The sequence below is a fragment of the Nipponia nippon genome, unplaced genomic scaffold (genome assembly GCF_047370975.1).
Source record: "Nipponia nippon isolate SJK-2023a ecotype South Korea unplaced genomic scaffold, ASM4737097v1 scaffold_35, whole genome shotgun sequence".
Taxonomy (NCBI): domain Eukaryota; kingdom Metazoa; phylum Chordata; class Aves; order Pelecaniformes; family Threskiornithidae; genus Nipponia; species Nipponia nippon.
This window is the reverse complement of record NW_028262353.1, coordinates 3,391,725-3,418,138: the sequence shown is the minus strand read 5'-3', so window position 1 is coordinate 3,418,138 and position 26,414 is coordinate 3,391,725. Positions and strand designations below refer to the sequence as shown.

The 26,414-nt window shown below is 72.0% G+C and overlaps 3 protein-coding genes and 1 non-coding gene across 9 annotated transcripts; 2 read left to right on the top strand and 2 right to left on the bottom strand.

Moving 5' to 3' along the window:
• The first annotated feature begins 1,666 nt into the window (after positions 1–1,666).
• On the top strand, positions 1,667–3,253 carry RPL10 (ribosomal protein L10). The gene is made up of 6 exons (XM_087771329.1): positions 1,667–1,767; positions 1,890–1,948; positions 2,045–2,152; positions 2,241–2,379; positions 2,811–2,973; positions 3,056–3,253. The coding sequence occupies exons 1-6, from the start codon at positions 1,745–1,747 to the stop codon at positions 3,209–3,211; spliced, it is 648 nt and encodes a 215-aa protein (XP_087627455.1). The 5' UTR covers positions 1,667–1,744; the 3' UTR covers positions 3,212–3,253.
• LOC148054013 (small nucleolar RNA SNORA70) lies at positions 2,605–2,741 on the top strand. Its single transcript, XR_015707801.1, has one exon. It is a non-coding gene; the product is annotated as a small nucleolar RNA SNORA70 (small nucleolar RNA).
• Positions 3,254–3,363: 110 nt separating the features above from the next.
• On the bottom strand, positions 3,364–9,262 carry PDZD4 (PDZ domain containing 4). Of its 4 annotated transcripts, XM_087771220.1 has the most exons (8): positions 8,907–9,258; positions 7,275–7,540; positions 6,581–6,656; positions 6,270–6,368; positions 6,033–6,095; positions 5,799–5,900; positions 5,490–5,588; positions 3,364–4,950 (listed from the first exon to the last, which is right to left on the bottom strand). In XM_087771220.1, exons 1-8 carry the CDS (start codon positions 8,964–8,966, stop codon positions 3,727–3,729), a joined length of 1,989 nt encoding a protein of 662 aa, XP_087627346.1. In that variant the 5' UTR covers positions 8,967–9,258; the 3' UTR covers positions 3,364–3,726. The 4 variants fall into 4 exon arrangements, with proteins under 4 accessions (XP_087627346.1, XP_087627344.1, XP_087627345.1 ...); XM_087771218.1 differs by having other exon boundaries at positions 6,033–6,368; positions 8,907–9,262; XM_087771219.1 differs by having other exon boundaries at positions 5,799–6,095; positions 8,907–9,262.
• Positions 9,263–10,694: 1,432 nt separating this feature from the next.
• Positions 10,695–26,010, bottom strand: L1CAM (L1 cell adhesion molecule). 3 transcript variants are annotated; one of them, XM_087771163.1, is made up of 28 exons: positions 25,887–26,010; positions 24,213–24,319; positions 23,882–23,896; positions 23,405–23,510; positions 23,145–23,332; positions 22,587–22,709; positions 21,971–22,141; positions 21,187–21,298; positions 20,865–21,049; positions 20,244–20,375; positions 19,656–19,799; positions 18,800–18,911; positions 18,545–18,711; positions 18,015–18,174; positions 17,814–17,938; positions 17,486–17,587; positions 16,898–17,095; positions 16,473–16,543; positions 15,752–15,977; positions 15,205–15,323; positions 14,853–15,078; positions 14,411–14,533; positions 13,778–13,951; positions 13,346–13,468; positions 12,837–13,013; positions 12,346–12,465; positions 11,991–12,063; positions 10,695–11,306 (listed from the first exon to the last, which is right to left on the bottom strand). In XM_087771163.1, the coding sequence occupies exons 1-28, from the start codon at positions 25,934–25,936 to the stop codon at positions 11,090–11,092; spliced, it is 3,846 nt and encodes a 1,281-aa protein (XP_087627289.1). In that variant the 5' UTR covers positions 25,937–26,010; the 3' UTR covers positions 10,695–11,089. The 3 variants fall into 3 exon arrangements, with proteins under 3 accessions (XP_087627289.1, XP_087627288.1, XP_087627290.1); XM_087771162.1 differs by having other exon boundaries at positions 10,696–11,306; positions 12,334–12,465; XM_087771164.1 differs by lacking the exon at positions 23,882–23,896 and having other exon boundaries at positions 10,696–11,306; positions 12,334–12,465.
• Between the last annotated feature and the right edge of the window lie 404 nt (positions 26,011–26,414).

The window sequence follows — 26,414 nt, the reverse complement described above, 5'->3', positions numbered from 1 at the left end:
CCCGCCGGGGGGAGCCCCCCTGGGCCCCCCACACCCGCCACCGCTGCCCCCCGCCACCCCCCTCACGCTGCCCCCGCCCCCCCCCGCTCCCCCCGGGGGCAGGGAGGAGCCCCCCGCCCCCCCCCCCCCCCCCGCAGCCGGACCCCTCCCCCCCGTCCCCTCCCCCCCTTGGTTTTTTTTTTATTTTATTTTAATTTTTTACCTTGACCCCGGGGCCCGGCGCTGCCCCTCCCCCCCCCGCGTCCGGGGGGGCCAATAAAGACTCGTTCTGCTTCAGCCCCGCCTCCTGCCGGGGGCCCTATGCGTTGGGAGGGGGCCCCTATACATTGGGGTGGTTCACGTGGGGGGGCCCTATATACTGGGGAGGGACCCTATGCATTGGGGTGGTTCACGGGGGGGGGGGGGTTCCTATGCATTGGGGTGGCTCACATAGGGGGTCCCTATACGTTGGGGGGGGCCCTATATACTGGGGAGGGACCCTATGCTTTGGGGGGGGTCCCCTATATACTGGGGAGGGTCCCTATACATTGGGGTGGTTCACATAGCGGGTCCCTACACATTGGGAGAATCCGCTATATACTGGGGAGGGACCCTATATATTGTCCTGGTTCACGAGGGCGTCCCCTATGGACGGGGGTGGCCCCCTAGCGGGTCACGCGGGAGGGTCCCTATGCATCGGCCGCCCCCTCCCTGGCGGGAGAAACCCCTGTACGTTCAGGCGAGTCCTATAACAGCGCGCGGACACATCGCGCGCGCCACACGTGCCCCGGGCAGGAGGGGCGCCCCGCCCCCGCGGGAAGGGCGGCCCGCGGCGCCACAGCCCCCCCCCACCCCCGCCTATAGCGCGCCTTGGCGGCCTGCAGGGCGCGGGAGCACCTACCGCACGGGGGGTCCCCATACGTCGGGGTCCCCTATAGAAGAGGGCGGGGCGCGGGAGGGGCCGCGCGCCACGGGACCGCCCCCACCTCATTCCCATGCAGATGTATGCGGGGTTATTCAAATCAGATGCAAATGAGGCGCCGCCGCGCCACGTCCCCGCCTTGTCCCGGTGAGGGGGCGCGGCTATGCAAATAGACCCCTGGCGTGGCCAATCCGTGCCCGGAGGGCTCCGCGCGCAGGCGGGGCGGGATCGCGCATGCGCACAGCCGCCCTCCACTGGCGCCGGGGGCATGACGTTGTCGGTGCTCTGTGCGCATGCGCAGAGCTCTGTGGTCGTAACGCGCTGGCTAGAGCGCCGGGAGGCACTGCGCCTGCGCGTGGCGCGCGGGGCACGGCGGCGCTCTCTGATTGGCTCCTCTTCCTCTCTATTGTGGGTGAGCCCGCTAGAACGGCACTCGCCGTCTCTATCGCCGGGAAGCGGCGCCCGGAGCCCCCGCGGCGCTCCGCCGCTCCCCTCCCGCCTCCTCCCGCCTCTTCGGGGTGGCGTCGCTTCCCGACGGCGGCGGCGGCCACCGGGCGTGCCGCATCGGCTCCCCGCGGGCGGGTCCTCCGGCGGCGGCCAGAGCGCCGCCGGAAGCCGGTGGGCGTGCCCGGAAGCCGGGGGCGGGCGCTGTATATAAGCAGCGCGCAGGCGCCGCCGTCCTCTCTTTCGCGCTCGGCGAGGTGAGCGCGGCGCCGCGGCGGGGCCGGGGGGCGGCCGGGGGGAGGCGGCGCGGAGAGCCCAGGCCGCGCCGCCGCCCTCCGCAACACGCGTCACCTTCTCCCCCCCCCCCCCCCCCGCAGGTCCCCACGGCCCGGAGCCGCCATGGGCCGCCGCCCGGCGCGATGGTGAGCCGCGTGACGTCACCGCGGGGGGGCGGGGGTGGGTGACGTTGTTCCGCGCCTCGCGGGAGGGGGCGTTGGGGGCTCGGGAGGAGGCTCGGGGCCCCTCACCGCCCCTCGCCCCCCAGTTACAGGTACTGCAAGAACAAGCCCTACCCCAAGTCCCGCTTGTGCCGCGGGGTCCCTGGTAAGCGCCCCCCCCCCCGCCCCCCCCGCTCCCCAGCCGGGGCGCCCCGCCCTGGGGGCCGCCCCTGACGCCCCCCCTCCCCGTTGTCCTTCGCAGACCCCAAAATCCGCATCTTCGACCTGGGGCGGAAGAAGGCGAAGGTGGACGAGTTCCCGCTCTGCGGGCACATGGTGTCGGACGAGTACGAGCAGCTCAGCTCGGAGGGTGCGTTGGGGGCCCGCGGGGGGCTTGGGGCGGCGCGGGGGGGTCCCCGCCGGCCCTGACCACCCCCCCCCCCCGTGCCCCCCCCCAGCGCTGGAGGCCGCCCGCATCTGCGCCAACAAGTACATGGTGAAGAGCTGCGGGAAGGACGGGTTCCACATCCGCGTCCGCCTGCACCCCTTCCACGTCATCCGGATCAACAAGATGCTGTCCTGCGCCGGCGCCGACAGGTCGGGGCTCCCCGAGACCCCCCGGGCTGGGGCGGGGGGCCCTGAGGCCGGGGGCCCCCCCCGGAATTCGCTGCCCTCCCCCGCTGTGCTCCTGGGGGGGGGGGGGGGGGGGGGGGCGGGGCTCGGTTTTGGGGTGTCGCGGGGTTGCGGTGGTTTCCCTGGTGGGGGGATCGGGGGGGGGGCGCCCCTTGCTCTGGGGTCCCCCCCCCCGGGGTCTGGCGTCCCCCGCAGCCCATTAAGCCGGCCGCGACCCCCCGGCCGTGGGGCCCCGGCGTGCACTGGCTGCGCACAGCACCCCCCCGGCTGTGTAGGGCGCCCCGCCCGCCCCCCGCCGGGCGCCCCAAGGGGCCGGGGGCACAGCCCCTCCCCCGCGCGGGTCTGGGGGCGCTGGGGGGGCTCCCCCCGCCTGACCCCCCCTCCCCCCCCCCCAGGCTGCAGACGGGGATGCGCGGCGCCTTCGGGAAGCCGCAGGGGACGGTGGCGCGGGTGCACATCGGGCAGGTGATCATGTCCATCCGCACCAAGGCCCAGAACAAGGAGCACGTGGTGGAGGCCCTGCGCCGCGCCAAGTTCAAGTTCCCGGGGCGGCAGAAGGTACCGGGGGCGGGGGGAGGGGCGCGGGGGGGGCGGCGGGGGGGTCTTGGGGCGCCCCTGACCTCCCCCCCCCCGCTGCCAGATCCACATCTCCAAGAAGTGGGGGTTCACCAAGTTCAACGCCGACGCCTTCGAGGAGATGGTGGCGCAGAAGCGGCTGATCCCCGACGGCTGCGGGGTCAAGTACGTCCCCTGCCGCGGGCCGCTGGACCGCTGGCGCGCCCTGCACGCGGCCTGAGCCCCGGGCCCCGCGGAATAAAGGTCGGTGGGGCCGCCCCTCCCCGCTGCCCTCCGGCCTGGTTTTTGGGGGGAACCCGGGGGGTTCGGGGCTGAGGGTTTAGCGGCGCCCCTCCCCCCCCCCACCCCCGAGATGAGGCTGCAGAAACGGGGTGAAATGAGTAAAAACGAGGCTTTTGCTTTATTCCCGCGATGCAGCCCCTGCCCCCCCCGGGTCTGTACAGACGGGGGTAGCGGGGGAGGGGAGGACACGGGGGGGGGAGGGGGGAGCACCCCAGGCTGTTGGGGGGGGGGGGGCTGGGCCCGGATGCCTGGGTCCCTCCCAGCCCCGGGGGGGCGACGGGGGACGGGGGAGAAATCGGGGGGAAAAAACCCAAATGGAAACGCAACCGGGAACCCCCAGGGGGCCACGTTCACAGACACGAGACGGGGGCGGGGCTGGGGGGGGGCTCCCCCCCTTGTGCTTGGGGAGGGGGCGCTGGGGGGGGGGGAGGGGGCCCCTCTGCCGCCGCCCCCTCAGACGGTGGTGACGGAGAGCAGGGGGTTGTAGAGGCGGCCGCCGTCGGGCGCCCGGCTGCCGCGGGCCAGCATCTCCTGGATGGTGACCCAGTTGTCCAGGATGCGGCGGCTGCGCTTGCGGAGGCCGCGCCGCGTCCCGGGGGCGGCGGGGGGCGGCTCGGGGCCCGGCCCGGGGCCCCCCCCGCCGCTGGGGCCGCCCGCCGCCGCCGCCGCCTCCCCGCGGCTCTGCAGCAGCAGCTCCCGGCGGCGGCGCTGCTCCCGGGCGCGGGCCAGGTGCTGCTTGCGCTGCTCCCGGCTCCAGTAGCGCCCGGTCTTGAGCTCGCTGCGGGCGTCGTCGTCGGTGGTGGAGCCGCCGCGCTCCTCCAGGATCTTGATGGCCCGCGCCTTCAGCAGCCGGTCGCGGCCCGGCCGCTTGGCCCGCGGCCCCTTCCCGCCCGCCGGGGCGGCCGCCAGCCCGCGCAGCAGCGGCGAGCTGCGGCAGCTCTCCCCGGTGTTGTAGGCGCTGGTGCTGTCCCGCTCGGGCGCCTCGGAGATGTCGGCCAGGGGCGGCTCGGCGCCCGCCGCCTCCAGCCAGGCGCGCAGGCAGCGCTCCCGCAGCCGCTCCATCTTCTGCGCCCGCAGCAGGTGCCGGCACTTGAACTCCAGGTGCCGCAGCTCCTCCTCCAGCAGCGCCAGCTCCGCCCGCCCGGCCGCCGCCGCCCCCAGCCGCCCCCGTAGCTGCCGGTAGCGCCGCAGCTCGGCCTGGCTCAGCCCGGGCACCGGCCCCGGCCCCGGCGGGGGGGGCGGCCCCGCGGCGGCCCCGGGGCTGAGGGCGGCCGCGGCTCTGCCGCCGGCCGCGGGCCCCGCTCCGGGTCTTGCCGCCGGCCCCGGGCCCGCTCTGCCTCCGGGCGCCGCTCCGGCTCCGGCTCCGGCTCTTGCGGCGGCCCCGCAGCCCGCGGCGGGGCCCCTCCCGGCCGGCCCCGCTCCGGAGCCGGAGCTGGATCCAGATCCGGGTCTTCCCGCGGCGCGGCCCCGCGGGCTCGCTCCGGCCCCGGCCCCGGGCCCCGGCCTGGCGGCGGCGGCGCGGCGCGGCGGGGGCGGGCGGCGCGGCGGCCCCTCGGGCCCCTCCTCGCCCAGCAGGTCGTGCTCCGAGCTCTCCTCGTTGCGGGTGCTCTCGTCCGTCCGCCCCACCCCGCTGTCGGGCTCGGCGCCCCGCGGGCAGGGGGTGGCCGGGCTGGGGGGCTGCGGGGGGCGGCGGGTGACGCCGAGACCCCACTGCGCCCCGGCCCCGGCCCGCTCCCCAGCCCCCCCCGACCCCCCCACCTGCCCCAGGGCCCCCCCGCACCCCCTACAGGCGCCCCTATGGCCCCCAGGACACCCCACTGCCCCCCTCAGCTGCCTCCCCCCAGAACGCCGTATCCAGCCCCAAACCCTTTACTGCCCCCCTCCCAAACCCCTGCTTCCCCCCCGGACCCCCTACCTGGCCCCCAGCCCCATGCTGCCCCCTAAAATCCCTCATCCACCCCAAACACCCCCCATTTGACCGCGGGCCCCCCTAGGACCCCCCTTCTGCCCCCCCAAAGCCCCTATTGCCCCCCCAACCCCTCCCCAGCACCCCTGTTACCCCTCTTCCCCCCCCCGACACACCACTGCCCCCCTCCCGGACCCTTATTGCCCCGACCCCCCCCCGTTACCCCCAGGACCCCCCTACTGCCCCCCAGGACCCCGTTTATCTACCCCACGGTCTCCCCCAAGCGTCCCTGAGGCCCCCATTGCCCCACCTGCCCCGGGGGGGTCCAGGGCCCCCGCTGCCGCAGCTCCCCGTCCTCGTCCGAGCCGAAGTCGTCGAGGAAATCCTCGCGGTCGCTGTCCTTCCAGCGCTGCGGGGAGGGGGTCAGGCACCCCCGGACCCTACGGGGCCCCCACCACCACCCAAGGCCCCCCCCCCCCCCCCCCGGGCCCCTGCGCTCCCCCAGGACGCCCAACCCCTGCAGGCACCCCCCCAGGCCCTGCTGGGACCCCCTAGGAGCCCACAGCCCCCCCCAGGCCCTCTATGGCCCCCGGACCCCCCCGGACCCCCCCGGACGTACCTGGCTCTCGGGGCGGGCGAGGAGGAGGGAGATGTTGGTTTGCTGCTCCCGGGTGAGGAAGGCCACGGCCTCCTCCCGGTCCTGCACCTCCACCCCGTTAATCTGGGGGGGGCGGGGGGGCACAGTGGTGAGCAGGGGCCAATGCCCCCCCTCCCAGGAGCCCCCAGACAGGGAACCCCAAGGACCCCTCCCCAGGACCCCATGGGCGCAGCCCCCCCAGGCCCCCAAGCCCACCTGGATGATGCGGTCGCCCTCGCGGATGCGCCCGTCCTTGGCCGCGATGCTGTTGGGGTTCACCTGGGGGGGGAGGGAATCAGCACCCTCAGTGCCCCCAGATCCCCTTTGTGCAGCCCCCAGGACGCCCTTCTGGGCTCCCTGAGCCCCCAGGTCCCACCGGGGACCCCAGTTACCCCCCGAGGAGCCCCCGGGGACCCCTTGTAGGGCTACTCCACCCCCCCGGCCCCCCCATACCTCCCCCACGTAGATGCCGGCGTCCTCCTCCCCATCGGTGCGGTAGCAGACGGTGAGCCCCAGCTTGTCCCGGTGACTGGCCTTGCACAGCTCCACCTCCTGCCGCGACCCCGCGTCAGGGGGACCCCCACACCCGGGGGACCCCCCCCCAGGGAGACCCCCCCCCTTCCCTCTGTCCTCACGGGAACCCCCCACCCCCCAATAAATGGATTCTGTCTCCTCTTGCTTCGTCTCCGCGTCGTCCCAGGTTCCCCCCCCCCCAGCAGCTGCAGGACCCCCCCCGAGCGGGCCCAGGCGTTGGGGGCGCTCACCTCGTACTCCAGCTCCTCGGGGCGCTCGGGCTCCCCCAGATCCGTGGGGTCGAAATAGTCATGGGGGAGTGGGGGGCTGGGGGAAGGGGGGGGAGAACCGTTAGGGGGGCCGGGTGGGGGCCTCCATGGGGGACCCCAAGGGGTCTGGCAGGGCGCTAGGGGATCCCGGGGGGCCTAAAGGGGTCTGGGTAAGGTGGGGGATCTCCCGGGGGGGCCCCAAGAGCTCGGGGGGGGGGGGGGGCGTCAAGAGGGTCTTTGTGGGGTGGGGGGACTCCATGGGGTCCCCAAGGGCTCTTGGGGGGTCACTAAGCTGGGGGGGGGGGGGGGCGAGAGAGCCGGGGGGCTCCGGGGGGGGCCTACAGGCAGAACAGCCTCCACAGGGGTACCCAAAGGGCCTGGGGGGTCCCAGGGAGGTCCAGGGGTCCCTATGGGTGGGATGACCCACGGGGGGTCCCCAAAGGGCCTTGGGGGGGTCCAAGGCAAGGAAGGGCTCCATGGAGGCCCCCAGGGGGTCCGGGAGGGTCCCTGCGGGTGGGACGCCCCCACAGAGGGGCCTTGGGGGGCCATAAGGGGGTTTGGGGGCTCCGCGGGGCCCTACGCTGGGCAGGAGGGCCCCCATGGAGGCCCCCAGGGGTGCGGGGGTCTCTGTGGGGCGCAGGGGGTCCCTACCGGGGTCCCCAGCACCCGCACTCACGGCTCGGCCCCCCCGGGGCTGCCGGCCCCCCGCCCGGGGCCCAGGCGGCTCTCGAAGCTGATGTCCGTCTGGGTCCCGCTGTCCACCAGCCCGGCGGCGGCGGCGGGGGGGCCCGGCCCCCCCCAGGGCTGCGGGGGGGCCCCGCCGGCGGGGGGGCGGCCCCGGGGGCTGCGGCGCAGCACCTGCAGCACCAGCGGCTCCTTGGGCCCCCGCGGGCCCCCCCGGCCCGGCTCCGGCCCCCGCCGCGGTCCCTCCTTCCCGCTCACCTGGGGGGCAAGGGGGGGGTCAGCGCCTCAGCCCCCCGGGCGCGCCCCCCCCGAAGCCCCTGGACCCCCCCACCCCCTTCCCAGACGCCCCCCCCCCAATTACGCCCACAGACACCCCCAGATTGCCCGGACACCCCCCCCCCCCCCCCCCCGAGGCTGCCGCCCCCCTCCATTGTCTGCTTCTCGCCCGGAAACCGCGGCAACGGTTGCCATGGAAACGGGCGGGAGGTGGGCGGGGGCAGGAGGATGGGGACCCCCCCCGGGCCCTGCCAGCCCCGCCCCCTATAGACCCCGTTATCCCTCCCCACGCCCCTATAGCCCCTGCTGCCTGTCCCTACACCCTATAGATCCCCCCACTGCCTGCACCCCTACCCTACAGACCACCACTGCCTGTCCCTACACCCATACAGACCCCCCACCCTAAAGACTCCCTGCTGCCTGTCCCTATACCCCTATAGATCCCCCCACTGCCTGCACCCCCACCCTATATAGCCGTTACCTGTCCCTACCCCCCTATAACCCCCCCTGCCTGCCACCACACCCCTATAGCCCCCCCCGCCTGTACCCCCACCCTATAGACCCCCACTGCCTATCCCTACTCCCCATAGATCCCCCCATTACCTATACACCCACCCTCTACACCCCCACTGCCTGTCCATACACCCCTATAGCCCCCCCACCCTATAGACCCCCCTTACCTGTCCCTACACCCCTATAGCCCCCACTGCCTGTCCCCACACCCCTATACCCCTATAGCCCCCCCACTGCCTGTACCCCCACCTCACAGCCCCCTTACCTGTCCCTACATCCCTATAGCCCCCCTGCCTGTACCCCACCCTATAGACCCCTTACCTGTCCACACACCCCTATAGATCCCCCCACTGCCTGTACCCCCACCTTATAGCCCCCATTGCCTGTCCCCACACCCCTACAGCCCCCCCTTACCTGTCCCCACACCCCTATAGCCCCCATTGCCTGTCTCCACACCCCTATAGATCCCCCCCATTGCCTGTCCCCACACCCCTATAGATCCCCCTTACCTGTCCCCACACCCCTACAGCCCCCGTTGCCTGTCCACACACCCCTATAGATCCCCCCCACTGCCTGTACCCCCACCTTATAGCCCCCCTTATCTGTCCCCACACCCCTATAGCCCCCGTTGCCTGTCCCCACACCCCTGTAGATCCCCCCGTTGCCTGTCCCCACACCCCTATAGATCCCCCTTACCTGCCCCCCCACCCCACAGCCCCCCTTGCTGCTGCCGCCACACCCCTCTCGCCCCGTTACCGGCCCCCGCCCCCGCTGTAAGCCCGTTATCCGCCCCTGGGGCCCCGCAGCCCCGTGACCGCCCCCCCGGCGCCGGTACCTGCAGCATCACCCGGTGCTGCTCCTCCGGCTTCTGCACCACGCACATGTTGCAGCCCATGGCGGGGCCCGGCCCGGCCCCGGCCCCGGCCTCGACCCCCGGCCCCGGCGGGGTCCCGGCCCCGCGGTCCCGGCCCCGGGCTCAGCCCCGGCCCCCGCGCTCCGGGGGGCGGCAGCGGCCCCCCCGGCCCCCCCCGGCCCCCATGGCGGCGGGAGGGTCCGGCGGGGCCGGCGGCGGCGGCGGCGGCGCCGCCCGGTTCGGGCCGGTTCCGGTTCCGGTTCCGGCCGGTTCCGGCCGGTTCCGGCCGCGGCGCGCGGCGGCGGCGGGTGGCGGCTCGCGGCGATGGCGGAGGGCGGGGCCGGCTCTGGCCACGCCCCACGCGGGAGGCCACGCCCCCGTCCCCCCCGCCCCCCCGCCCCTCTATATCCCATAGAGGCCCCCCATAGGCTCTTGCAGACCCCCCATAGCCCCCCCATCCCGTATGTATCCCATAGAGGCCCCCCAGCCCCCTGTAGGCTCTTGCAGCCCCCCTATAGCCCCCCCGGGGTCGCCACAGAGCCCCCTATAGGGCCCTGCAGCCCCCCACGACCCTCTGGGGCCCCCGTAAACCTCCACAGACCCCTACAGAACCGACAGGGACCTGCTGTAGGCCCCCTGGACCTCCTATGGAGCCCCACAGCCCCCCTATAGAGCTCCACACCCTATTAGCCCCCATAAATCTCCTATAGGGCTCTATGAGCCCATGCACTCTCCCTATAGCCCCCTATATGGTGCTCTACACCCCACCCCCCCCCCCCCCCAGATCCTTATAGGTCCCTATGTCCTCCCTATAGACCTGCTACAGACCTCTATAGAGCCATGTATAGATACACACCTCTGCATACAGGTCTCTATAGAGCCCCATGTAGGCTATGGACCCCTTAATGACCCCCCTCTACACTCACAGGGTCCCTATAGACCCCCATAGCCCTCCTATAAACCTCCTACAGCTTCTATACCACCACCAAAACCCCATGTAGCCCCGCTATACTTGCCTATAGGTCTCTTATAGCCCCCCATGGCCCTCCTGGACCCTTGTGGCCCCCTTATAGCCCCCATAGGTATCCTTATGCACTTACGTGCTTCTATAGCCCCCCAGGCCTTCACCCCCAACCCACTATAGACCTCTTACAGCCACTATACCCCCCCCGAGCCTTTACAGGCCCCCCCCCTCCCGATCTATAGGCCCCCCGGCCCCTATAGACCAGCCCCCACAGCCGCCCTCCCGGCAGGTTCCTCCTTTATTTCGGCCTCGGGGTTTTCCCCGTTTTTTGCGGTTTTTTGCTCAATTTGTTTTGGCGGTTTTTGTACAAGGGGGTATGTACAGTATGTATAGGGGCGGGGGCACGCGGGGGGGGCTTGGCTGCCGTTTTGGGGCCATTTGGGCCTTTTCCGCTTCTTTTCCCGAGGGGGACGGGGGGGGCACCGCACAGACGGGGGCTAACGCAGCTACGACACCAGCGCACGGGGGGCCGGGGGGCGCGGGGGGGGGTGCAGGGGGTTGGGGGTGCAGCCCCCCCGCGGGGGGGGGGCCGGGGGGTGGGGGTGCAGACCCCCCCGCGGGGGGGCCCGTCGGCTCCTGTGAGTTGCCAAGGCCGCGCCGTGAGATGCATTCAGAGACGGGGGGGGGGGGGGGGGGCGTCAGGGCCCCCCAAACCCCGAGGAGTCAGGGGGGCCCTGAAGGGTTGGGGGGGGGCTGAAATCTGGGGGGCCAAAATCCCCCCCCCCAATTTGGTCTAAAGAGAACCCAGGCGTCCGGGGCCCCCACAGCCAGGGCTGGGGGGGCCCTGATTTTTTTGGCTAAGTCCAACGGGGGTCGTGTCCCCCCCCCCCCCCGTTGTGAGGCGCTTTTTGGGGGGCGTCCCCCCCCCTCAGCCCCAGCACACCTCCCCCATTGCACAGGGGGTGGGGGGCACTGAGGGGCCCCCCCCTTTGGCAGTGGAGGGGGGTGGGGGGGCCCTTCAAGGGGGGTGAGGAGGGGGTTGGGGTCCCCTTTGGCTTGGGGAGGGGGGACCCTTTGCTGGGGGGGGCTCTGGGGGTCCCCCTTTGGCTTGGGGGGGGCCTCAGCGCCGGGGGGGCTCCCCCAGTGCTGGGGGGGGGGGTCCCCAGGGGGGTCCCCGTCCCCGCCAGCCCGGGGGTCCCGGCTAGTCGAGGGGGGGCGCGGCGGAGGGGCTGGCGGGGCCGGAGCTGCCGGCGGCGGTGCCGCGGGCGCCGCTGTACTGGCCGATGAAGGACCCGTCCTCGTTGAACTGGACGTCGGCGCTGCCCCCGTACCCCGCCAGGCTGTCGTCACTGCCCAGCGCCGCCCCGGTGGCTCCCAGCGACCGCCCCGAGCTGCCCGAGGCCTTCTCCTCCCCGTCGCTGCGCCGGCACCGCACCGTCACCGCCACCGCCACCGCCACCCCCACTACCGTCACCACCACCGTCGCTCCCACCGCCACCCCCACCACCGTCACCCCCACCACCACCGCCACCACCCCTGCGTTGTCACCATCACCACCATCGCCGCCACCACCACCCCCCTACGCTGGAGGACGCAGGGATGGGGCACCGGGGTGGGACGGGGGCCGCTGCGAGGGGGGGACACGTGTGTGAGAACCCCCCCCCTTACCCGAGGAACCCCTGGCACAAGGGCACGTGTCCAGGCTGCCCCCCCCGGGCCCAACAGCCTCCCCCCGCCCCACCAGCGGACCCAGGTGTCCCCCCAGGGGCGCGGTGACCCCCCCCCCAGGGGCTCCAGCCCCCCCTTACCTCTCCAGGGACCTGCGTTAGCCAAGGCAGCAGCGGGGAGAGACAAAGGGGCAGCAAAAGCCGGGGGGGGGGCGGGAGTTAACGAGGAGACGAGCAATTAGTGAGGGGGGCAATTAGTGAGGGGGGCAATTAGTGAGGGGAGGGGGCAGCTCGGCCGGGTGTAGCAGAGGGAGCTCAGCAGCTCTGGCCCCGCCCGCCGCGGTAAGCCACGCCCCTCTGTCAGACCACGCCCACGGTGCCCCGCCCCTCCAGGCCCCGCCCCGGTGCCCCGCCTCTCCAGGCCCCGCCCCTCACCTGTACTCCCCGAAGGTCTCGTCCTTCATGGGCCGGGCCTCCGAGTCCACCTGCGTGTCCTCCTTGTCCTTCACTGGGGGGCACGGCGCGGGTCGGGGGGCGCCGGCACCCCCGGGACCCCCCCAGCCACGGGGACGCCCCCGGGAACCCCCCTACAGCCTCGGAGCCCCAGGCGCCCCCCCCCCCCGCAAGCCTCCCGCCGCCCCCCGCCCCAAAACAGGGACCCCTCCCCGAGCCTCAGGGACGCCCAGCACCTCGAGAAACCCCTCCATATCCCTGCGCCAGGGGAGTTTGCGGGGTGCCAAGGGCCCCGGGGGCGTTTGGGGGGTCCGGGGGGGCTCACCCGAATACTTGCCCCCCTTGCTGCGCTTGATGAAGCAGAGGATGAGGAGGAGGAGGAGCAGCAGCACCACGGCGCTGACAAAGCCGATGAACCAGCCCTCGGTGGCGAAGCCGCCCGCGGGGCTCGGCACCACTGCGGGGGGTGAAACCAGCTTTAGGGACCCCCCAAGCACCCCCCCAGCGGCCCGGCCGAGGAAAGAACAGTTTTGGGGGAGCCCACATGCGCCTGAGGGGGGCTGGGGGGGTCCCCACGGGGAAAAGGGGGGTTCAGGGGGCTCCGATGCAGCTGGAGGGGTTTTAGGGGGGTCCCTTGGGAGAAAAGGGGGTTTCGGTGTGCCCCGGCCCAGCTGGAGATGGTTTCAGGGGTCCTTTCAGGGGAGAAAAAGGGGTTTCGTGGGTTGGCGGCGCAGCAGTGGCGGTTTCGAGGCGGCCCGCGGGAGGAAGGCGTGTTTGGGGGGTCGGCGGGCGAGCGAGCGGGCGGGCAGGGGGTGCGGGGGGACTCACGCGTGCCGTTGGTCTGCACCTCGCTCTCCCAGAAGGCCACAGGGTGGCCCGAGTGGTTGTGCCCCACGAACTGGACGCGGTAGGAGGTGCCGGGGCGCAGGTCCCCCAGGCGGTACAGCCCCAGCGAGGAGTTGGCGTGCCCCGAGGTCTGCCAGGACTCCTTCGCTGCGGGGGGGGCTGCGGGGCGGGCACGGACAGTGGGGAGACCCCCCACGCCTCACCCAGCCCCACGGGACACCCCCACACTCCTCACCCCCTCTTTTTCCAGGACGTCCTAAGCCCCGATCCCCCCCAAAATGTGCCCCAGATCCCCTGTGGGACGCCCCCCTCCCCCGCTGTTACCCAAGGACCACCCAAACCCCTCCTCCCCTTACCCAGAGCCACCCAAGCCCCACATGGGACCCCCCAAACCCCCTCCCCTCCCCCCTCACCTCTCCCCACTCAGGAGCCCCAAAACCCCACACCGGACCCCCCCAAGCCTCCCCCCAGTCCCAGCGGGCCGCCCTTACTGGTTTTGCTCATGTACTGGACCTCGAACTCGATGTTGGCCTGGGGGTGGGCGAGGGTCCAGTGCAGGACGGTGAAGTCCTCCCCCACCTCACCCACCACCACTCTCCCCAGGACCGGCAGCACTGCGGGGGGCACGGGGGGGGGCTCAGCGAAAACGGGGGGACCCCCCCTTCCCCCATGTTCAGCAGATCCCCCCCCGAGGTGGTGGGAGGGCAGCCGGCGCCTGGGGTCCCCGAGAACGGAGCACCCCAGGATCTGCCCTGCCTCGGCATTCTGGGCCCCTCCTCGGCATTTCCAGACCCCCCCGTGGTGGTTTTGGGGCTACCCCGGTGGTCTCTGAGCCCCCCGTGGGGGTCTCGGCACACCCCGTGGGGGTTTCGGGGCCCCTCGGGTGGTGCGGCGGGGTCCCCCCCGGGGTGGCGGGTACCCACCGGGCTCGGGGAGCAGGCTGCCCTGGCGCAGCAGCGCGGGGCCGGGCCCCAGGCGGGTCAGGGCGCGCAGGGCGAAGCGGTAGCGGCCGCGGGGGGCCAGGCGCCCCAGGGTGGTGTTGAGGGTCTCGGCGGGGAAGGAGATCTCGTCGGGCAGCCCCCCCTCCGTCTGGTTCACTGTGGGGCAGCCTCAGCACCCCCGCCCCAAACAACCCCCCGCGGCCCCACAAACACCCCCCAGCCCGCCCAACCCCCCCACACCCCCCAAAGGCCCTTCCGAAGCCCCCCAAATCCCACACAATCCCACGTGCCCCCCGTTCCCCCACCTCCCCTGAAGCCCCCCAAGCCCCCCAGACCCACACATACCCCCCAGAATCCCCAAACACCCCCAGATGCCCCCCAAGCACCCCCAGTGCTGCCAGTACCCCCTCCCAGTGCTCTTAGCCCCCCCCAGTGCTCCCAGTAGCTCACCCAGCACCCCCAGTGCCCAATGCTGAGCTCCCAGTGCCCCCTAGCAGCCCCAGTATCCCCTCCCAGTGCTCCCACTACCCCTCCCAGCACTCATAGAGCCTGCCCTATGCTCCCAGTGCCCCCAGAGGCCCCTCCCAGTGCCCCCCAGTGCCTCTAGCAGCGGACCTTGGTGGTACTGGAGCAGGAAGCCGGTGAGAATGCCGTTGGGGTGCCGCGGGCGCTTCCACTCCAGGGCCAGGGTCGTCTCACCCACACGCTCCACGTGCAGCTCCTCAGGGGGGCCTGGCACTGGGCGGGGGGCAGCGTCAGGGACCCCCGAACCACCAAGGTGGGGGTCCCCCCACCGGGGAGTGTGGGGAGCCCCCCGGGGACAGAGGGGACCTCCAAAATGGGGAGAGAGGACAACCATGCTGGGGCCAGAGGGGAGCCAGGAGGGAGCTGGGGGTCCCCTGGGCAGGATTGGGGGTCCCTGGGATGGAGTTAGGGGCTCCCAGGGGCAGTTGGGGGGCCTCAGAGGTTTTTAGGGGTCCCCAAGACAGGGCTGGGGGGTCCCTAGGACAGATTCGGGAGGTCGGGGGAGGTGGGGGTTCCCCAGGAGGGGCCTCACCTCCCTCAGGGGTGTCGAAGTGGATCTCGTCGCTGGGGGGGCCGTCCCCCCGCCCGTTGAAGACGACGACCTGGAGGCGGTAGCGGCTCCAGGGGCGCAGCCCCCCCAGCAGCACCCCGCTGGCCTCGCCGGGCACCGTCAGCACCCCGGGGTGCCCCCCGGGCGGGGCGAGGGGGGCCTGCCGGCGCGCCCGCTCCCCCACCCAGCCCTCGCGCCAGTACAGCACCTGGGAGGGACGCACGTCAGGCAGCGGGGACCCCCCAGGCTGCCTCGGCACCCCCAAACCGCGCCCTCCAAACCCCGCAGCCCCCCCGTACCCCCCATCCCCACCCCCAGTAGCCCCCCCCCTTACCCGAAATCCCCGGAGGTGCCCACGCAGGTCTCGGGGGGCCCCCACCAGGCTCCAGCGCACCCGCACGCTGGTGCTGTTCAGGATCTCCACCCCCACGTTTTCGGGGTACACCAGTGGCACTGGGGGGAGGGGGCAGCAGCGTGAGCCTCCAAAACCACACACTGGGGGGGGGCTGCGAACCCCCAACATGGGCATCCCCTGCGAAACCCCCAGATAGAGCCCCCCACAAAACGGGGAGCCTCCAACCCCACGCCCAATACGGGTTAGTCCCAGAGGGGCCCCCCAAAATGCACCCGCAGGTCTGGGTCTCCCCCCTTGGTGACTCTCTGCAGCCCAGATTCAGGGTCCCCCCACCTTGGAGTCTCTCAGCACCCCTAGATTTGGGGTCTCCCCACCTTTGGGTCTTGGCACACCTGGGTTTGGGGTTCGCCCCCGCTGGGGGTCTCCCAGCGCCCCCGGATTTGGGGTCTTTCCCCCCCCAAGGGCCTCTCTGCCCCCATGATTACCCCCACCCCACAGAGGGAGTTTTGGGGGGCCCCCGACTCACGGTCCTCTCCCGAGTAGCCGACGATGACGGGAGGCTCGGGGCCCTTCCCGGCGTCATTGACCGCCTGCACCCGGATCTCGTAGGGGCTGAAGGTGGGGGTGCCCCCCACCACGACGGGGGGGCCCCCCACTGTCTCCTCACGCCAGCGGCCCAGCGCTGGCTCCAGCGGCCGCCACTGCACCCGGTACCGCACCTCGGCCGCGTTCCACTCCCCTGGTGCCAACGGCTGCAGGCAGGACCTCAGCATCGCCCCCGAACCCCCAAATCCACCCCCCCGACCCCCAAACCCATTCTGGCCTGGAGGGACCCCCCCAGCTCCCCCGAGCTCCCCAAACCTCCTCCAGGATAGAGGGACCCCCCCAAACGTGCCCCATGTCCCCCAGAACCTGGCCTAAGAGAGAGGAGCCCCCCCAACCAGCTCTGGGCCCCTCTGACCCCCCCAAACCTGCCCCAAGCTGAAGAGACCCTCCCCCAAACCCCCCCAAGCCCCCCAAACCTTTCCCGAGCACACCTCAAGCACCCCAGAGCCCCCCAAGTCTTTTCTGAGACCACCAGAGTCCCCCCAAACCTGCCCCAAGCCAAAGGGATGCTCCCCAAACCTGCCCCAGCCCCCCCCGATCCCTCCCAAACCCCCACTGGGGTCCCCCAGCCCCCCAAGCTGGGCTCCCCGGTTCCCCCAGCTCCCCACAGCCCCCGCTCTGGAGGCCCGGGTCCCCGGTACCTGCCAGGTGATGACCAGGTTGTTGGTCTCGTTGCCTTCCCCCTTGACCCCCCCAGGGTTGCGCTCGGGGGCTGGTGGGGGAACGGAGGCTCAGAGACCCCCCCCAGATTCCCACAGACCCTTTGGGGGGGCTCAGAGACACCCCCCAACCCCTTTGGGTGGTTGGTACCAGTTGGATGTGGGTTATGGGGGGCATGGGGGTAGGGTTTGGGGTCTCCCTGGGAGATTTGGGGTCCCTTTGGGGGGGGGGTTCATGGTCCCCAGGAGCATTTGGGGGGGGGGGGGGGGTGTCTTACCTGGGCGGGACAAGGGTTTTTGGGGTCCCCAGGGTGCCTGGGAGGCACTTACCCGCCGGGGGTGGCAACGGGCCACTGCGGGTGGGGGTGGGGGAGATGGGGGTTTGGGGGTCCCGGGGGGGCACTCACCGGCGGGGGGGGTGGAGATGGGGGCGCTGGGGGCGCTGGGCTCCCCCCGGCCGTAGGCATTGGCCGCCAGCACCCGGAAGCGGTAGCGGCCGTAGGGCGAGAGGGTGAGTGGGGCCCAGGGCTGCTCCCCCGGCACCGTCAGCCGCTCCACGAAGCGCCCGGGCGTGAAGATGCCCTCCTCCTCCTCCACCACGAACTCTGGGGGGCGCGGGGGGTTAGGGGTGCCCCCAAACCCCCCAGCACCCCCAAATCTCCACCACCTCCACCCTCCTTCTCCTCCTCCAGCCCTGACAACCGCAGACCCCTCCCCAAACACCAGGAGACCCCCTGAACCCCTCCAGTTCCCCCCAAACCCCTCAGCCCCCCCCATGACCTCGAACCCCCCAAGACCACCCTGACCCCCCCAGACACCCCAAATCCCCCCAGGACCCCCTGAAGCCCCCGAGACTCCCCTCCAGGACCCCATCAGCTCCCAAGAGCCCTAACACCTCCTGACTTCCCCATAGACCCCCAGACACCCTAGGTCCCCCCGACCTCCCCTCAGTCCCACCCTGGAGACCCCCGGGACCCCCCAGACCCCCCCCTTACTCTCCACGGGGCTGTTGTGCTCGTCCCCCGGGGTCCAGGTGAGCCGGACTTGGCGCTCACCCACCTCCAGCACCTGCAGCTCCCGCACGGGGCCCGGCCGGCCTGGGGGGGCCAGGGCAGTTAGTGGGGGGCAGTGGAGCAGAACTGGGGGAACTGGGGCAGAATTACAGCAGAACCAGGGGTAACAGAGGCAGAACTGGGGCAGAACTGGGGGAACGGAGGCAGAACCAGGGCAGATGCAGCCACGGGCACAGTGGCACCCTAGGAGGATTTGGGGGGCCCCCGCAGCAGGGACGCCTGTCCCCCCCAGGGCTTGAGGAGGGCTCACCCACAACGCGAAGCTGCGCCTCGGCCTCAACAGCGTCCAGGAGGGTCCAGGCACGGCAGGAGAAGGTCCCCTGGTCGGCGTAGTCCACCCCGGCCACCGTCAGCGTGTCCCCGGTCAGCGAGTACCTGCGGGGAGGGGGTGGGCGCTGTCAGCTGCCCAGGGGGGTGGGGGACCCCCCAACCTCCTCCCCAGCCCCCTCACTTGTCGCTGTCGGCTGTCTCGCGCAGCAGCTGCCCGTCCCGGCGCCACTCCAGGCCGTGGGGGGCCAGCCCAGGGTCGAAGGCGGCCACGCAGCGGAAGGTCACCGTCTCCCCCTTCTTTGCCATCGTGCTCTGGGGGGGCACCTCGATCCGCGTCGCCGCTGCCATGGGCAGAAAAGGGTTAATGGATGGGGGGCAAAGGGCGCTGGGAAGGATTTGGGGGGGCCTGGAGCACTCGGGGGGGTCCAGGAAGAATTTGGGGGAACCTGAAGGGGCTCTGAGGGTCCCAGGAAGGATCTGGGAGGGCTCAGGGGGGGTCCCAATAAGGATATAGGAGGATTTGGAGGGCACAGGAGGGCTCAGGGGTGTCCCAGGAAGGATTTAGGGGGTCCCTGGGGAGCCCTGAGGGATGCCAGGAAGGATTTAGGGGTCCCAAAGGGGCTCCAGGGGCATAAGGGGCATCCCAGGGGGTCACTGAGCGACCTGAGCAGTCCTGGGGGGGCAAGGGGGGGTCCCCGGGGGTCCTGGTACCTTTGACATCGAGGTGGGCAATGACGCTGGCGTTGCTGTGGGCGTTGTGGGCCCGGCAGGTGAAGGGGCCCCCGTCCCCCCGCACTGCCGGGCCCAGCCGCAGGGTCCCGTTGGTGAAGACGAAGGCCCGGTCGTCCTGCAGGGCTGGCTCCAGCCCTGGCGTCAGCCTGGCGGGGCGGGGGACAGAGCGTCGGGGAGGGGGGAGGGCATTGGGGGTGCTGGGGGGTCTGGGAGGGGTCCCGGGGGGGCTCTCACCACTCAACGGTGGGCGCGGGGGCCCCGAAGGCCCGGCAGTGCAGGAACACCGTCCGGTTCTCCACCACTGCATACGGTGTCTCGTCTGGCGTCAGGATCTTCACCGGCAGCTCTGGGGGGGGCACGTGGCAGTGAACGGGGTGCCTGGACCCCCCCGGGACCCCAAATCCACCCCCCGGGCCCCCCAAACCTCCCACTCCCCTCCCAGGACATAGAGGCAGCCCCAGACATCACCATGGCAACAGGTACCCCCAGTTGCCATAGAGACTGCCATCACCATGGCAACAACTGCCCAGCAGGGTTGCTGTGGGAGCAGTGATTGATAAGACAGGTTTCCATGGCAACCATCTCCAGGCTGGGTTGCCACAGTGATGGCTAGGTGAGGGGCCTGTTGCCCAGTTGCTGTGGCAATGGAAAGGGTTGCTACATGTGGGGGGGAATGTTGCCATGGGGCTGGTTGCTAAGGGGTTGCCAGGGAAGGGTGTCACCCGAGGCTGGTTGCTAGGGAGACACGGTTGCCACGGGGATGTGGTTGCTAGGGGGATGTGGTTGCCGTGGGGACGTGGTCATGGCAGGGACCACATCCGTGGCTGGGGAACACCATCACACAGGGATGCCATCACCAAGGCGACGCCATCACCGCAGGGACAGTCGCCAGGGGGGATGCGCCTGTAGGGGGGATGCCACCGCCACAGGGACGGTTGCCAGGGGCGGCCTGTTGCCGTAGGGATGCGGTTGCCCAGGGGAACGCCCTTGGCGGAGAGAGGGCTGTGGGGGGATGTGGATGCCCGAGGAGGGGTCCCGGTGGCCGGGGGAGTCCCGGTGGCCGGGACACCCCTCCACGCCCCCCACGCACCCACAACGTAGATGAAGGCGTTGGCCAACAGGCGCCCGTGGTGGTTGTGGGCCTCACACTGGGCCACCAGCGTGTCGTTGGGCTCCAGGCGGGACAGCACCAGCGCCCCGTCCCGCACCGCCCGCCGGCCGGCCCCCGGCACCTCTGCAACGGTGGGGTGAGGGCACCCGCAGCACTCCACTGTCTCCCGGGGACCCCCACACCCCCCAGGGACCCCTGCTGCCTCCCCGGGGACCCCCAGCCACCCCTAGGGACTCCCTGTTGCCTTCCTGGGGACGCCTGGCCACCCCCAGGGACCCCAACACCCCTCCAGGGACCTAATATCTTCCAGAGAGCCCCAAAACCCCCCAGGGACCCCCCCAGGGACCCTGACACCCGCCTCCAGGGACCCCAATAACCCCACCCCAAAAAGCCAGGGACACCCAAAGGGACCCTACCCCTGCCCACCGAGCCTCTACCCCCCCCCCCAGCCTCCAGCACCCCCCCTAAGGACCCCAATAATGCCCAAGGACCCCAGCACCCCCCCCCACCCTCTCAGGACTGTCCCAGGGACCCCCGCGCAGCCCCCGGACCCCGCAGCCCCCCTACCTTCGATGGGGACCCCGTTGAGGCGCCAGGTGACGCGGGGCCGGGGCTTGCCCTCCACCAGGCAGTCCAGCCGTGCCGTCTCCCCGGGGCCGAACACCCCGCTCTGGGGGTGGCGCACCCAGTACGGGGCCGCTGCGGGGGGGGGGGGAATGTCAGGGACCCCCCCGCTGCCCCCCGGAACCCCCCAAGACCCGCTCCCGTGCCTCCCAGCACCCACCCCAGTGCCTCCCAGTATCTCCCACTGCCCACCCCAGCAGATCCCAGTGCCTCCCAGTGTCCCCCAATGCCTCCCAGCACTCCCAGTACCCACCCCAGCAGATCCCAGTGTCTCCCAGTGCCCCCAGCAGCCACCCCAGTGTCTCCCAGTGCTCCTAGCTTCCAGCCCTGTGCCTCCCACCACCTCCCAGCACCCACCCCAGTGCCCCCCAGCGCCCCCAGTACCCATGCTAGTGCCCCCCAGTACTCCCAGCACCCACCCCAGTGCTTCCCAGCCACCCCAGTCCCAATCCCAGTGTCTCTGTCCGCTTCCCAGTGCCCCCAGCACCTACCCCAGCGGGTTCCAGTGCCTCCCAGTGCCCCCAGCATGCACCCCAGAGGGTCCCAGTGCCCCCCGCACCGTACCCTCGACGGTGACGTGGTGGCTGCGGCGCGCCTGTCCCTGGCTGTTCTCGGCCACGCACTCGTACTCGCCATCGTCCGCCTCCTCCACCGCCCGCAGCCGCAGCGTCTTGTTGAAGTTCTCCAGCGAGGCCCGGCCCGGCGGCAGGGGCCCGTTCAACCGCTGCCACCGCACCGCCGGCGTGGGGCTGGGGACCCGCGTCACTGGGGGGGCCGGAACCCCCCCGGGGCCCCACGCCGGCCCCGGCATCCCCCCCGGCCCTCCCTCAGTGCCCCAGGGACCCTCCAGGACCTCCCCGACACCCCCAGCCCCCCCCAGACTCACAGCCCCTCGGCAATGCACTCGAGGACCAGAGTACCCCCCCGCAGGGCGACGTGGCGGGGCTGTGGGTCCTGGGGCACCACGAGCTGGGGACGGCGAGACTGCACCGAGTTACCTGGGGGGGGAAGGGGGTTAGCGGGGGCTGGGGGCACCCCTAGAGACCCCCCAGAACCCCAGGGCCCCCCCATACTCCTGAGGACCCCTCATACACCAGGGCACACCCCCCAAACCCCAGGGATCCTCCATACACCAACAGCCCCCCTTACCAGCCCCGAGGCCCCTCCCCATATTTCTGAGGACCCCCCCATTCACCAAGAGACCCCCCAGAGCCCCAGGGATGCCCCATATGCCAACAGACCCCCCTAGTGCCCTCCAGGCTCCCAGTGACCCCCCTATGCACCAAGGGACCCCCGAGAGACCCCTCCCCAGACCATCCTCCCGAGGAGTGGAGGTCTCCAGGGGACTTTCTGATGGGGGGACCCCAAGGTGGGGCAGCTCTGGGGGCTTGAGGGGGGCAGATCCCAAAGCGGGGTCCTCTCTGGGGGGCCCCCATGGGTTGGGGGTGTTCTGCTGGACGGGGCAGTTTTATGGGTGCTGGAGGGCTGCAGGAGAGTTTCAGGGGGGAATTTAAGGTGGGGTCCCCTGGAGAGCGTCCCATAAAAGTGATTTGGGGGGCTCCCACAGAAGTGGCTTCGGAGGTTTAGAGGGAAGGTGGGTTCTGGGGGGGCTCTGGAGACAACTCTGGAGGTCCCAGGGAGAAGCTGGGGGTCCCGGGCCCCCCACGCACTGGGGGCGACGCGGAGGTCGAGGGGCTCCTTCTGGATGATGGTGCGGGGCCCAAGGTAGTGGGCGTGGCAGATGTAGTCGGGGTGGCTGTCGCCCACCAGCGCGTTGGCGAAATAGAGGAACCCGTCCTGCCCCATGCTCACCCGCGCGTCCTGCGCGATGTGCACGATGCCTGGGGGGACACACAGGGAGGTCAGGGAGTCCCCGCTGCCCCCAGGCCCCTGCCTTGCCTGCGGGGAGGACAGGGAGTGGGGAAATGGGGGGGGCAGCACACTTGGGAGGGGGCTGTGGGGTGCAAGGGGGTGTCAGGAGGGCGACAGGGCGCAGTGAGGGGCAAGGGGCCCAGGGGGTTACTGAGGGACAAGGGGTATCGGGACCCCAGGGGTGCTGTGGGGGTGCAATGGGGTGCAGGGTGATCGGGGGGTCCCAGGGGTGCAACAGGGTGCAGGGGAGTTACGGGGGTGCAGGGGGGGATTATGGGGGTAAGGGGGTGCAGAGGGGTTGAGGGTGCCAGGGGCAGCATGGGGGTGCAGCGGGGTGAGGGGATAAGGGGGTGCAGGGGAGCCGCGTACAAGGGGTGCAGGATCAGCCCCCCCAGCCCCGCCCCGGTTGCTCACGGCTGTTGAGCCAGTAGATCTTGGGGGGCACGGCGCTCTTGGGGGGGTCACAGGGCAGCACCACGGGGTCCCCCTCCTCCACCTCCACCGGCGTCACCTTCTCCTTGGGCCACTGCGGCGTGTCTGGGGACCACAACGGCTGGGGGGGCACGGGCGTCCGGGGGGGTCCCCCAAACCAGCCGGGGATCCCCCGTGTCTCAGGGGTTCCCCCTGCCCTCCCAAACCTGCCTGGGACCCCCCACATCCAGGGGGTTCCCCTCACCCCCCCAAACCATCCAGGCCCTGAGTGAGGGGTCGTGGCAAGGAAATTGGAGTGGGGGGGATCTAGGAGGACCCTGTGGGATCTGGGGGCTCCCAGAGGGATTTTAGGGACCCCCACTGGGCTCTGGGGGGATTTAGGGGACCCTCAGGGGGCTCTGGGGGATTCAGCGAGGACTGAGGGGATCCTCAGGCCAGGTTTTGGGTCACCCGGGGAGGAGTTGGAGGGGCCCCAGAGGGGGGTGGAGGCTGCCCGGGGGGGTCTCGGGGTGCCCGAGGGGTTTGGGGTCCCCGTCTCACTCTCGGCGATGACGCGGGTCTCGAGGGAGAGGGCGGTGCCCAGGGCGTTGGCGGCGAAGCAGCGGTACCGGCCCTGCAGGCGGCCGGCCAGGGTGGCGTTGATGACCAGGGTCCCCGCGCCCGGGGCCACCGTCACCCCCGGGTGCTCCTCGGGGAGGAAGGGCTGGTCCTCCCGCATCCAGCGGTACCTGCGGGCGGGGGCGTCACCGTCATCGCAGGGGGACAGGGGGGACACGGGGGACACACGGGGGGACACTCACTGGACGGGGGGGTTGCCGGTGGCGGCGCACTTGAGGACGACGTCGTCGCTGGGGAAGACGACGAGCTGCTCCGGGGGCTGCTCCGTCAGCTCGGGGGGCTGCAGGACTGCGGGGGGGTCAGCGGGTGGGACCCCAGGGACACCCCAGGCACCCCAAGCCCCCCCCCAGGGACCCCCCAGGGCCCTCAAGACCACCCCCATGGACCCGTCCCAAGGGACCCCTCCCTGGGACCCCAGGAGCCCCCTAAAGACACTCGGGGACCCCAGACCACCCTGGCACCCCCCAGAGATCCCACAGGAACCCCCCAGGGCGCTGGACACCACCCTGGGCACCTCAGGGACCCCCCTAGAGACCCCAGGGACCCTCCCCAGGCCCCACAGAGACCCCCAGGGTCCTCAGAGCCACCCAGAGGCCCCCCAAGACCCTCCCCAGGGACCCCAGAACCACCCAGGACCCCCCGGGGCCCCCCAGACTCACGCTCGTGCAGACCATCTGCACCGTTCCGGGGGGCAGCGGGGGGAGAGACACAGTGGTGAGCGGGGGACGCCCCTGGGCGTGCGGGGCCCTCGTGAGCAGCCGTGCAGGACGAGCGTGCGAGGGGTCCTCATGCCAGGGGGTGGGCGTGCAAAGGGTCCTCGTGTGAGGGGGTGAGCATGCGAGGGGGTGAGAGTGCAAGGGTTCCTCATGCAAGGGGCTGAGCGTGCAGGGGGTCCTCGTGCGAGGGGTCCTTGTGCAAAGGCGCCGGCAGCCCTCGTGCAAGCGTGCAAGCCCCTCCCGCCCCCGTGCAAGGCCTCCCCGCCCCACTCACACTCCGGGGGGATGGTGATGGCGGCGCCGGGCCCCCCCAGCGCCAACAGCAGGAGGAGGCCGAGCCCCCGGGGCAGAGCCATGGCCCGGGCCGGCGGCAGCGGGGGCCTGGGGGGGGGGACGGCGTAACTCGGGGGACCGGCGGGGGGACGGGGGGATGTCAGACCCCCACGGGGAGACCCAAGAGTCCGGGACCCCCCCCCCCAGCTCCATTGTGTGGCGGCCACCGCCTCCCCTCCCCCACGGATGCGCCCGTTACCATGGCAACGGCTAATGAGGGAACCTGTCACCTTGGCTCGGGACCCAGGCGTCCGAGCGACCCCCCCAGCCGCCCCCCCATCCCCTGCCCCCCGCAGGGGACCCAGGCGCCCGAGCAGCCCACCCCCCCCGCCAGCACCCTGGACAGGGGACCCGGGCGCCGGGGACAGCTCCCTCCCGCAGCGGGGACCCCCCGGCCGCCCCCCCGGCGGGGCCCCGGGGCGGAAGCGGGGGCGGCCCCGGCGGGAACAAAGGTCCCTTGTTGACCCCGCATTCCTGGGGGGGGGCTGGGAGGGGTCCCGCGGGAGGGGACCCAGGCGCCCGGGATCCCCCACCGGAGCCAGGCGGCGGGGCCGGGGCCCGTCACGGCGGCGGGGGGCGGCCGCGGGGTGACGGGGCCGGGGGCAGCTGCCGGGGCCGGTTACATCGTGCCCGCCCCCCCGCACAGGCGGGTGCCGCACACGGGCCCACCCCCCCCCCCCGGCCCCACCCATCTGTTGGACGCGGGCCGGGATCCTATGGAGACCCTATGGAGCCCCCCGCCCCGAGCTCCCTGGCCTCTTAGGGCCCCTCCGGACCCCCCCCCCGAGGTCCCTGTCCCCATAGGGACCCCATGGAGCCCCCCAGAGACCGCACGAAGACCCTATAGAGCCCCCAGCAGAGCTCCCCGGCCCCATAGAGCCCCACAGCGGACAGCAGGGACCCCCACCCAGAGGCACCTGGCCCCACAGGGACGCCCGGACGCCCCTCCCTGCTCGGCTTCAGCCCCATAAAGGCCCCCCGAGCCCCCTCCCCACACAGCCCCGGCCCCACAGAGACCCTATGGAGCCACCTTTACCTCAGACCAACCCCACAGAGACCCTATAGAGCCACCTTTACCTCAGCCTAGCCCGGTAGAGATCCTATAGAGCCACCTTTACCTCAGCCCCGGCCCCTCAGCACTGCCTGCCCCACGGAGCTGCAGCCCCTCCGTGCTTCCCTCCGCGGTGAGGACCCCAGAGCCCCAGCCCCAGCGATGCTTTTACCTCAGCCCAGCCCCGTGTAGATACACTATAGAACCACCTTTACCTCAGCCCGGCCCTATAGAACCGCCTTTACCTCAGCCCAGCCCCATAGACACCCTATAGAGCCACCTTTACCTCAGCCCGGCCCTATAGACACCCTATAGAGCCACCTTTACCTCAGCCCCGGCCCCTCCGCGCTTCCCGCCCCACACAGCCACAGCCCCTCCGCGCTTCCCGCCTCGCCCAGGACCCCCCCCCCCGCTCCCCTCAGCCCAGCCCCACCGCACCCCTCCAGACGCACCTTCCCCTCAGCGCCACCTGCCCCGCAAATCCCCCCGCCGACAGCCCTTCCCCTCAGCCCCGGCTCCCCCGCGGGCAGCCCCGGGACCGCGCCCCGGCCCCCCCGGCCCTACCTGCTCGCACCGCTCCCAGCTCGGGGCTGCGGCTGCCGCGGGGCTGACATAATCCGCCCGCAGGCCCCGCCCACCGGCGGGGCGACCCCGCCCACCGGCCCGCCCCGCCCCCGCCCCTCGGCCACACCCTGAGCCGGCACGGGCGGGGGGGACGGGACCCGGGTCCCCCCCGGGCGGGGCAGGGCGGGTCCGGACCCGGAAGGAGGGGGGGGGGGGTTGAGCCCCCCCGGGCGCCTGGGTCCCCTCGGGGGGGGGGGAGCCCCCCAGGACCACTCCCCGGCAGGCAGGGGTCCCGCTTTCCCGGCAGTCAGAGCCTGGCAGCCACCCAGGGGATGATGGGAAACGCCTGCCCCCCCCTCCAGGGGATCCAGGCATCCGGGCAGCCCCCCCCGGGAACCCCTAAGCTGCCCACTCCCCCCCGCCATGAGGTCAGACCGCTTTGTCACTGATGACATCACTGCTGTCTGGGGCTGGGTGTGATGTCATCAGCCAGCCAGGAACAGCCCGGGTCCCTGCTGGGGGGGGTGG